Source organism: Myodes glareolus, chromosome 12, assembly GCF_982192425.1.
Source record: "Myodes glareolus chromosome 12, mMyoGla1.1, whole genome shotgun sequence".
Classification (NCBI taxonomy): domain Eukaryota; kingdom Metazoa; phylum Chordata; class Mammalia; order Rodentia; family Cricetidae; genus Myodes; species Myodes glareolus.
Window position 1 is genome coordinate 40,343,497 of NC_142037.1, and position 11,034 is coordinate 40,354,530.

The 11,034-nt window shown below is 47.4% G+C and overlaps 1 protein-coding gene across 3 annotated transcripts in view; it reads left to right on the forward strand.

Moving 5' to 3' along the window:
- Nucleotides 1-9,694, forward strand: part of Rubcnl (rubicon like autophagy enhancer) — a 36,580-nt gene extending 26,886 nt beyond the window's left edge. For all 3 annotated transcript variants that reach the window (XM_048421860.3, XM_048421861.3, XM_048421863.3), the window contains exons 10-14: nt 3,827-4,065; nt 4,399-4,460; nt 6,117-6,270; nt 6,812-6,902; nt 8,715-9,694. In XM_048421860.3, coding sequence (XP_048277817.3) covers nt 3,827-4,065; nt 4,399-4,460; nt 6,117-6,270; nt 6,812-6,902; nt 8,715-8,830 — 662 coding nt within the window. In that variant the 3' untranslated portion in view covers nt 8,831-9,694. The remainder of the gene's footprint in view (nt 1-3,826; nt 4,066-4,398; nt 4,461-6,116; nt 6,271-6,811; nt 6,903-8,714) is intronic.
- The last annotated feature ends 1,340 nt before the right edge of the window (nt 9,695-11,034 follow it).

Sequence of the window (11,034 nt, forward strand, 5' to 3'; positions counted from 1 at the left end):
CCAGCCTCAGGGCCATGCTGGCTAATAGATGATCCCCACCCCACCCCCCAGACACACCCACAGAGTAAACAAATGGCTCCTGGCAAGACTTCTCAGAGAGAGGACATGGTGACTCATTCTGGGCTGGTCAAGATCCTGCAAACTCATGTTCCCCATGCAAGATTTTTAGCTGAGACTGGGCATTGCTTGGTCTCCAGCAAAGATGTTTATTTCAAGAGATTAGAACTGAAAGCAGAACTAACCCAGCAGAACTAACCCGGCTTCTTTTATCTCACTGCACATGAATGTACCACAGTCGCAGAGTCTTCCTCAAATGACTCAGTTTTCTGGCTAGTCTACCAAGAAGCAGGTCTGTTAGTTAATCTGTACATCCTAACACCATACAAAATGTCAAATGCATGACTCAGAAACTACGTAGACACAACCGACTCCATCGATCATTTGGTACCTCTCTAAATTCACTGAAATCCTGACAGTACAGTGGGGAAACCGGCAGATCCCGCCTCACAGAATCTGCTACCCAGTTTAGAGGGCAAGATAAGGAAAGGGGAAGGCAAGACTGCTGTGAAATTCACAGCAGAGAAACTTAATCTGAGGTGGAGGTGGAGAGGAGAATGAGAGGTTTCATAAGGAGGTGATTATCTCCAGGACGTGGGGTACTCAGCACATGCAAAGGGCCTGTGGCCACTGGGACGGGGCTGAGAAGAGGGAAACCCTGCAGAGGAGGTGCAGTGTAAGTCGGTGATGTCATCTACGGAAGTGATCTAGCGCGTCTCCTGAAAACCTTGTCTGATTCTGATTGCTTCCACTTTGAATTCTGAGATCATTTAGACTTACAGAAGAGTTTCAGAAACAGTGCGAAGGGCTCCCAAGCCATCTCCCCTGGCTTCTGTCAATGCCAATCACAGGGCAATCATTACATCTGAGATGCTAAGGTTGGCTCAATCCCCTCAGATTAACTTCAGACTTTACCAAATTTCAGAAGACGGTGGCCCATAGCCTTTATCCGTTTCAGAGTTCAGTCCAAAATTCCACATTCTGTTGACATTCTTCCTGAGTCCCCTCCAGTCTTACATACAGGTCATTTTACCTTCTACCTCTGTGCTGGCTGGTCTTCTGTCAACTTGACACACAAACTAGAGTCATCTGAAAGGAGGGACCCTTAATTGAGAAAGGCCACCCTAAGATCCAGCTATAAGGCATTTTCTTAATTAGTTAACAATTGGGGAGGGCACAGTCCATTGTGGGAGGTGCCGTTCCCTGGGTTAGTGGTCTTGGGTTTTATAAGAGAGCAGGCTGAGCAAGCCATGGGGAGCAAGCCAGAAAGCAGCATCCCTCCATGGCCTCTGTATCAGCTCCTGCCTCCAGGTTCCAGTCCTGCTTGAGTTCCTGTCCTGACTTCCATCAATGATGAGCTATAATGTAGAAGAGTAAGCCAAATAACCCTTTCCTCCCCAACTTGCTCTTTGGCCATTGTGTTTCATCACATCAATAGAAACCCCAACTAAGACAACCCCTTACTCAATGTTCTAAAAGGAAGGATTGTAGGCAGTTATCACGACAAAATAGCAACAGCAAGTCCCACTATTAGCTCCTCTGCTCCACTCTCCCTATCTGCCAGACATCATCATGTATGGCTCAGGTTCCAATTTAATTTTGTATAGTGAATCTAGGTACTATTTCTCTCTGGTCAGCTTTATCCGAGAAGTGCATTCTCCAATATGGCAGCCGCCTGCCCATGTGGTATCATAAACTCAAAGTTAAGTAAAATTTAAACTTCAGTTTCTTAGTCACCCTTGGCCCATGTCATGGCAGCCATGTGGGACAGCAGTGCATCACCATGTCTTCAAAAGGTTTTGTTTGACAGCCCAATTCTAGAATCATTTTCCATGTCACTGATTCTGTGAGATAGAAAACAGCTGTGGGAGGAGGGATTTCTAACTCCAGTTCTGCTGAATTGGGGGGGCAGGGTTTAAGGTTTGGAGCAGAATTACATAATCCCTTAGAGGCCCCTAAACAGCGACCAGTGAAATGGCTTCAGATACTTCCCAATGCCCTCCCCCCCCCCCCCCCCCCACTAAGAGGGTAAAAGTTGCCCTGGCTGAGAGTCGCAGGTTTAGGAACCTTCCATTTTTCTGTCCTAACAGTCTTAGGGAGAGTGATGACATCATCCGTGCTATACCAATGACAGCACAGTGGGCATTCAGTGAGGCTTGGTGAGTGGATGAGTGAATGGATACTGAGATACTGGGGGCTTAGATGCTGGGGAGAGCCGGGTTATATCAGGAGGAAATTACTGGTCCCTTGTATCCTTCTGTCTCTTCCCATCATGCCAAGTCTGATCAGGGATGTGAGTTACCAGGGCAGAGTCTGCTTTCAGGAGTCATGCAGAGTGTTGTGCGTTTATATGGTATAGTGCACTACACCTGTCCTTCCGGTGGCATGTGGAGTACTGTGCTTTTTGTAATTGGTTTTGTTGGAGATTTTGTTGTTTAGCAAACCTCTCCCCAAAGGATAATTCAGCAAGTGCAGAGACATCGGCTCTTCCTCTTCCCCTTCAGCACCTGAACACAGGGAGGAGCAGGACATGCTGGCTATCCACTGGATTTCAACTGAGCTCGCCTGTTCACTGCCTGTGTGTTCCTATGGTGATTTGTCTTCGCTGTTCTGTGTTTTCCTTAAAAAGAAAACACAAGCTCCTAAGTCATGGAATTATAAGCATAGAGCAACATATATTAACCTATAACCAGCTTGGGGAACAGGTTAAGTGCCCAGCGAAGACCCATTCCTGCCTATTCTTCGAGGCATTATTAGGAACGTGGTCATGGGTATCTACAGTGTGCTAGGGCGTTAGTCACCGCCTTCCCATCCATTCTGTTGTTCTTTCTTACCACAGAGCTAACAGACACAAGAACTAGAATTACACCTTGTGTTATCTCGACTACCTAGAGACACACATCAAAGCAGGGCAAACGCCAAGAGTTTGCTCAAGTCGGGTGTTAATGCTTAGGGACGGCTGCACGGGAGACTTTGGCTGTGTTGTCTTCCTTCTTAGCCCAGGTTGTGAGGGCACCGTATTGTCACCGCCATTCCTACATTCTGATGCACATTTTGTGCATCAAAACGTTTTATTAGAGAGATTTCAGAAGCACCATGTGTTTGTTTTTAGCAGATTCAAAAGGGCAAGAAACAAGTAGTTTTCCCCATGGCGCAGAGATGTGCATTGTTAGCTTTCGGGGGGGGGGGGGGGGGGCGGGGCTAGGTCTAGGTACTCTCTCTGTGCCCTCCTCAGATTTATAATCTGTGATTTATAGTCTAGGTACTCTCTTCCCAGTCCATATATGTATATACATGTGTGTGTGTGTGTGTGTGTGTGTGTGTGTATGCATGTATATATATACTCTTCAGCAGGCTTCTTCATATGTGGGCTATCCCCAAAGTCTCTGGGTCGCAGTTTATTAACCTAAGAGATTCTGAGCTGTCTTCGGAGTTCCTGTCAGTAGCAGGTGGCACCCGCACACTCCGCCAGATTCCCAGACCCCACGTGAAAGGTTCTCACTGCACTGCAGTTCACGGAGCCCGTTTTCCAAGTCCAAAAGTGTCTGGGAGGATTCCGTTTCTCTGGCCTCTGTCTTATCCCAGCAAAGTCACGAATGGCCGTAGTGAAATCCCCGTGCCCATGTCCCAGCAGTGCTGCCTGGCAGTTGAACCTGGCCTTGCCGCTGTGGGCAGTGGTCTGAGTCTGAGGCTGGCGTAGGAGTGGGGAGGTGGCGAAGGGCAGATTCTTAGCATCCTGAACACGGTCTCACCCTCCTGCCCTCCACAGAGTTTGTGAAGCGGCTCCGGTACTGTGAGTATCTGGGCAAGTACTTTTGTGACAGCTGCCACTCAGCTGCCGAGTCCTGGATCCCTGCGAGGATCCTGACCATGTGGGACTTCAGGAAGTACCCAGTCAGCGATTTCTCCAAGTGGCTACTGGACAGTATATGGCACCGGCCTGTCTTCAACCTGCGAGGCGGGCACCACAGCCTCTACGCAAAAGCCAAGGAGCTGGATAGGGTGAAGGTGAGCGGAAGCCTCCATGGAGGAGGAAGCAAGGGTAGGAAGAGGGCTCCTCCCATAGGAGGAGATGCCTGTCACTCTGGTTTCAGGGAGTCTCCCGACCCTCAACAAGGCAGATAGGTTGTGGAGTGAATGGTCTCTCACCTGCGTGGGCTTTTTCCAAGGCTCCACAGAATCTGCGTCCATTCAGGATGGTGGATCCCAGGATTCAGTTATGTTTCCTTGACAGTTGATTTTGCTTGCCAGCATAGTATTTCAGATAACTTGAAGGTTTGTTATGTATGTTGCCAGTGGCCATACATCATCTCATTCTCAGGGGTTGACTTCTTGCCTTAGGACATCCGGGAGCAACTGTTTCATATCAAGAAGCTGTTGAAGACTTGCAGGTTTGCTGACAGGTAAAATCCCCAGTGGGAACACTCTCCCCACTCCTACCTCAGGTGTGCTTCCTTGCCTGGCTGCCACGGTTCCTCCAGCTTCTTAGGGCCTTTTATTCTTGACCCCCAGCACTGAAGGAAACAAACAAAAATGAGGTTTCTTCTTTTTTTTAATAATAAAAGGATAGGAAAAGGATAAAAGTAAATACCTCGGTCAGTGGCTAGAGTATGCACAGAATATAAATATATGCAATAGATTGCGCTGAACCCCTGCAATGGAGTTGTATCGTCCCACCCACTTTCAGTGCACAGTTCATGGGCATTGAGGGTGTCTCCATTGTGCCGTCACCACTACAGTCCATCTGCAGAACTCCTGCCTCTTGCAAAACCCCATCTCTGTAGCCATTATACTGTTCCCTTTTCTCCTCTTGCATCCCGGCCCCTGGCAACCCACATTCTTTCTCGATGAATTTGACCACTCTATATACTTAATGTATGTGGATCATAGAATAAATGTCCTCTTATCACTGGATTATTTCACTTCCGTGTCCTGAAGGTCCATCCCTTTTGAAGACCGAGTAGCATTGGGCTGTGTGTGCATACTGAGTTTTTTAAATCCGCCCACCAAGGGGTAGTGTAGTAAGGAGCTGCAGGCAGGCCTGCTTTTTATCCCGTCCGGCTCCTGCACAGCTAGCTTAGTCCCAGAAATAATAACACACAAATTGTATTCATTTAAACACTGCCTGGCCCATTATCTCTAGAGAGTTAGTTACTGGCTAACTCTCACATCTTGATTAACCCATTTCTAATAATCTGTGTAGCACCAAGAGGTGGTGGCTTACCAGAAAAGATTCAGCATGTCTGACCTGGTGGCTGGCTCCATGGCGTCTGCCTCATAGCCCTCTTCCCAGCATTCTATTCTGTTTACTCCGCCTACCTAATTTTCTGTCTTATCAAAGGGCCAAGGCAGTCTCTTTATTGACCAATGAAAATATCACAATAGACAGATAACCCTCCTCCATCAGGGTAGGCTGCTGTCTGTCTCTTGTGGGCAGTGGTGTGAGGGTTTCCAGGGCCTACTAAATGCCCCTCACGTAGAGGCAGGATGCATATCTCACTGAGTGAGATCATGGCTTCCCGAAACTACTTCTCAATGCTTACCCTAGGGCTATTCTTACAGAGATGGGAAGAAATTTAGTTAAAATATACATTTAAAATAAGAAATAACATAGAAACCTACTATGTGTTCAGTAATAGGGTGATAGTTAAATTTACATCACAGACACATTATCAAAAGCAAAAAGTCAGTAAAGGTTGAGATATGAACTTATGAATAGAAATTTTATGTGTGTGTATGTGCATGCGGAGGCCAGAGGTTGGTGGTGGGTGTCTCATCAATAACTCTCCCCCTTAGTTTTTGAGTCACAGTCTTTCACTTGGTCTGAAGCTCATGTACCAATTGGCAAGCTCCAGTGAACACTGGGCATCCCCAGCACTGGGATTACAGGCATTCGCTGCAGTGCCCAGCTTTCCGTGTAGGTGCTGGGGATCTGGACTCAGGTCCTCTTCTTACAAAGCAAGTGTTTTTGTGACTGAGCCATCGTCCCAGCCCCAAGAGAGCCTTTTAATTGGGAAAAAAAGTGTAGGCGACTCAGGGAACTATCTCTTCTCTGGCAGTGTGCTGAAGGAGTTTGAGCAGGTTCCCAGTCATCTGACTGATGAATGCCATCTGTTCTCCATGGAGGACCTCCTCAGGACCAAGAAAGGACTGCTGGCACCCTTGCTTAAGGACATCCTGAAATCTTCTCTTGCCCACGTGGCCAGCTGTGAGGTGAGGGATCACCTGGGACAGGTTCCTTTCCTAGTGCCAGGATCTAGGGAGGGAGATGCTTCTCATTTGACTCTTGATCACATTTAACTTTCCCCGCCCTGAGCAGGCAGAGCATTGAATCAGACAGAATCTTGTATTAACTAACCAGAGCCAGTCTGCTGGGATGCAAGATGGGACCCTGTAGCTTCTTCGTTTGAATGCCCACACTCTGTTAGAGCCCACTCTGCCCTGAAGCAGCCTTATGGAATGTGCTTCTTCTTCTTCTTCCTCCTCCTCTTCCTCCTCCTCCTCCCCCTCCTTTTCTTCCTCCTCCTCCTCCTCCTCCTTCTCCTTCCTCCCTCCTCCATTCTTATTCTTATTCTTATTCTTATTCTTATTCTTATTCTTATTCTTATTCTTATTCTGATCCATTCCCCTAAAGGCTAAATGCATAGACATTAACAAGTTGATGCTTCTACGGTTCTGTGTAAATGGCAGCCCAGTTTGGCCAGCACAAGCAGCAGTGTCAGCCTGTGACCTTAGATGCCTTTTTTTTTTACAGCTGTGCCAGGGGAAGGGCTTCATCTGTGAGTTTTGTCAGAGTACGACCGTCATCTTCCCATTCCAGACCATGACTTGCATAAGATGCTCAGGTACTTTAATAACATCAGCTTCATAATCACTTAATTGCAAAGTAGCTAAATCCCAATACTAACTTCAAGGGAAAGATGCCTCATCCTCTTATCTCTGTACAGGGCAGTGATGCAGGGTGCGCTCGAGGGTGGACGGGAGGTGGTAAAGTTTGGGGCTCACAGCAAGGTGTATTTTGCAGAGAGGGATAAAGAATGATATTTCTTGGGGTGTTGGATTGAGAGGATAGTCCCAGTTTGACCCATTGCCACCACCAGTTTTCACTAGATTACAGTCCCATCCAACTCTGAAGGGTTATCTCTGTTCTTAAAGCGTAGTGGTGGAGTGAACCTGTTGTTACAGAGACTGTCTTAATTAGGGTTTCTGTTGTTGGGAAGAGACACAGTGACCACAGCAACTCTTACAAAGGAAAACATTTAATCAGGGTTGGCTTACTGGTTCTGAGGTTTAGTCTATTATCATTATGGTGGGAAGCAGGGCAGTGTGCAAGCAGAAGCTTGGTGCTGGAGAAGGAGCTGAGGGTTCTATAATTTGATCTACAGGCTGGGCAGCTTGAGCGTAGGAGACCTGAAAGCCACTCCCACAGTGACACACTTCCTCCAGCAAGGCCACATTTCCTAATGACGCCATTCCCTGTGGTCCAAGCATTCAAATACATGCGTCTATGGGAGCCATACTTATTCAAACCACCACAGAAACAAAAATGGCTCTCAAAGTCTAAAACATTTGATACTGGCTCTTATGTGCGTGTGTGCGTGTACATTCATAGGTGTGGGCCAGTGTGTGTGCATGTGTGTGGAGGCCAGAAGCCACCCTTGGGTGTCATCTCTCAGGCACAATCCATCTTTAATTTTGAGATAGGGTCTCCCACTGGCCTTGAACTCACCTAGAATATGCTAGGCGGATCCATAGTCCCTGCAATCCTCCTGTCTCTGTCTTCTCAACACGGAGTTACAGGCATGTGCCGCCACACCCAACTTTGTATGTGGGCTCTGGGCGATTGAACCCAGGTCCTCATATTTAAGTGGCAAATACTTTACCAATTGAGCTATCTCCTAGTCCTAATTATTTGCCTCTTTATAGATGGGGCTGTTGCGGGAATCCCACACTCTCTAAATTCTGTTGCGTGGGAGGGATTTTCATGGGGAACCCTTTCTTCATATTTTATGTGGACTTGGTTTCTTCTCAGGATATTCTAGTCTTGCAGACAAGTTCCCCAGAAAAGAGACTTCAGCTTGGGATTTCCAGGCCCGTGGGGATGTGAAAATAGCATGCCTGGACAGCGGCACTATTGAATAGTGGTAGGCTACAAGGAGCCCGGGGCCATCTTACAGAGCTCTGGGTGGCAGTGGGGGTAGCTTTTCAGCATCGTCCCAGCTTGCAGAGATAGCTGGGTCTTCAAACGTCACAGCAACCCGTCACTGGATTCAGGCTAGTGCTGAGAAACGAACATGACTTCAGATGAGGCAGCTCTGTCCGTTTAGAGACATTTCAGGAACATTGATGCCACCTCGCATGAGCCATCAGTCACCAAGTTAAGACGAGCAGAACTGTCCCTAGTGCTTGGACTGATCTGGAAGTAGGTGGCATCGACCACATCCACCAGGCTCCTGAAACTCGTTCATAGTCAAGAACAGTTGAGCCACTGATAGCCCTGAGAGTTTTGGCAGGGTTGATTTTTTCCTATAAGACCCTGTGTTGTGGACTCAGGGTCTCAGCCCCTCCCCATCCCACACCCCCGTGGGAACAAGTATCCATCTGTATGTGAGAAATCAAGGGGCACATTTCTGACCACTGGCCCCATTTGCTTGCAGGGTGCAGGGCTTGCTTTCACAAACAGTGTTTCCAGTCTTCGAGATGCCCCCGCTGTGCCAGGATCATGGCTCGGAGACAGCATCTGGAGAGCTCTCCCTCTGTGGCTGGGACATGACGGCCCTGAAGCATTTGTTCAAAGAGATTTATGACCATACCAAATTGTGTCTGCTCCTGGTAACATTGTTTCAGACACCAAGTACTTTATAGTAAGGGAAAGATGGAAATAATTCCCCTCTTGTATATATTTAATGCTTTCAAGGACTATGGAAGTTTTGTTAGTAAGCATAAGGTTGTTGCTAAGGTTTTGTTTACAAATGTTTGACTTTTTTGCTGCTGTTTGTAAAAAAAATTCTTTTTGTACTTAAGTTGTAGAGGGATTGCTGTTTTAAGCTAAATATAGAACCTATTTTTTTATGAACTGTAACTGACAAGGTAGAAATACTTAGTTCCGCTTCCTTCAAAGTTGCTTGTGAAATGGATTGGCCCCGTGAGGGAACACAGGGCAACAAGAATTCTGTTTGACCAAGCTTTTGTTTCTTCAAGAAAAAAGACTCCTATTGAATGTTATCTCATGAGCGTGTCAGTCTCCTGTTTTATTTATCCCAGAATGTGCAAGGAATACATGGCAACTCTGCTCTGAGGTTTATTTTTAGATGACTGTTTCAGCCACCCACCCAGGTCCTGGTGATGTCATTTGGAACAATTGCCTATAGGTGGCGCTGTTTCAGGCGCATACATTCAGCTCCTTTGCCGTCTCTGTCCCATGCTAGCCTTGACAGTCCCTGCTAAACCAAGGGAGCCAGAGGGAAGAACTCCATTCTTCATGGGTATAAAAAGAACAGAACACAGAGAATCTGAAGGCAGAGATTAGGATTTTCTAGATTAACAGAAACCCAGGTCACATGCCACCTGTACTTTGCTTTAAAAAAAAATCTTAAAGAGAATTGAATTTTAAAAACAAATAAATTTGGATAAAATATTCCTTTTCATTTGTTTGGCTTTTGTTTGGATCTTCCTGTGAAGCCTTGGCGGACTTCGAACTTGCCTCCCGTCTCCCTGAGTCTTGTCCCGTCTCCCTTCTGACTTGTCCTGAGGACTGGGACTAGAGGTATGTGTCACTATACCTAACAAAAAAAGTACTCTTAAACTCTTGACAAACACGCGCTCTCAATCATAACCTTAGAATCATGACATCCATTAAGATGCACAGGAGAGACTTTTCTCACACCTGTGGCAAAATTCCTGCCAGAGCCAAAGTAAGGGAGGAAACCATTATAACCTTGTGGTTTAGGCGTGTGAGAGCAGGGAAGAAGCAGTAGACATCACAGAGGAACACAGGGCACAGACTCTGTCCCGGAAAGCAGGCAGGAAGCAGAGAGATAGCCTAGAGCCAAAGCTAGGCCAGACCTCCGCAGGCCCACCCCAGTGACACACCTCTGCCAACCACAATGGCCCCAAAGGTTCCAAACCTCCGAGGCAAGGACCGAATGTTCCAACGCAGGAACCTGGGGTGAGACTGGGGACGCTTTGCATGTAAACGCTAAGGACCAAGTTCTGAGGGTTGCGAAACTGGTGAAATTCTTTTCCTACCGCATCTCTTAGTTATACACTTTCCTGGAATGGGTAAGCCTGCTTTCCCCCTCCTTTCTCCTGCATGCCTTCTCCTGCTTGAGGGGACTTAGGATCAAGTCCCTTCCTAGAATAGCCTCAGGCTGACTCCTTCTCAACAGTACTCACCATAAGATCATATCACCTAGCACTATGTGCCCCAGGCTGAACTCAAACAGCAAAGGCAGGCAGTGAAGTGCTGCAGGTGTCCCCAGCCCCGCCCACCAGTGTCCCCACCGTGCATGCTGAGTGAGGGAAAGCAGAATGAGTTTCAGTGAGATATTACCGAGCAGACTGAAGTATGTGCAGTGTTGCGCTCCCATCCCCCCACCCCTGCCGCCATGTCTGGACATTCTGTTGAGGGCTCTCCCATTTAAGCAAGGTCTTCTTTAAGTAGAAATATGGGCGCACAGGGGACATAAGATTAAACCTCAGACACTGCTTCCCTCTTGTCTGTCCCTCACAGTCTCTCCTCAGAAGTGAGGGTGAGAGAGCACGTATGGTTCCTCACTCAATAGTATTCTAGGGTGAATGCTGGCACCCCCACTTTACAGGGAAAGAAACTGAGGCTCCTAGAAGAGAAATAACTTGCCTGGATTCTCACAGGAAGTGGGTATCATTTGTGGCACAGGGTAGAGTGCTTTTTTCATTATCCTCCCCCACCCCCACCCCGTGTTGAGCTGAGGGACCTGCTAGGCCTCAGTCATTGTG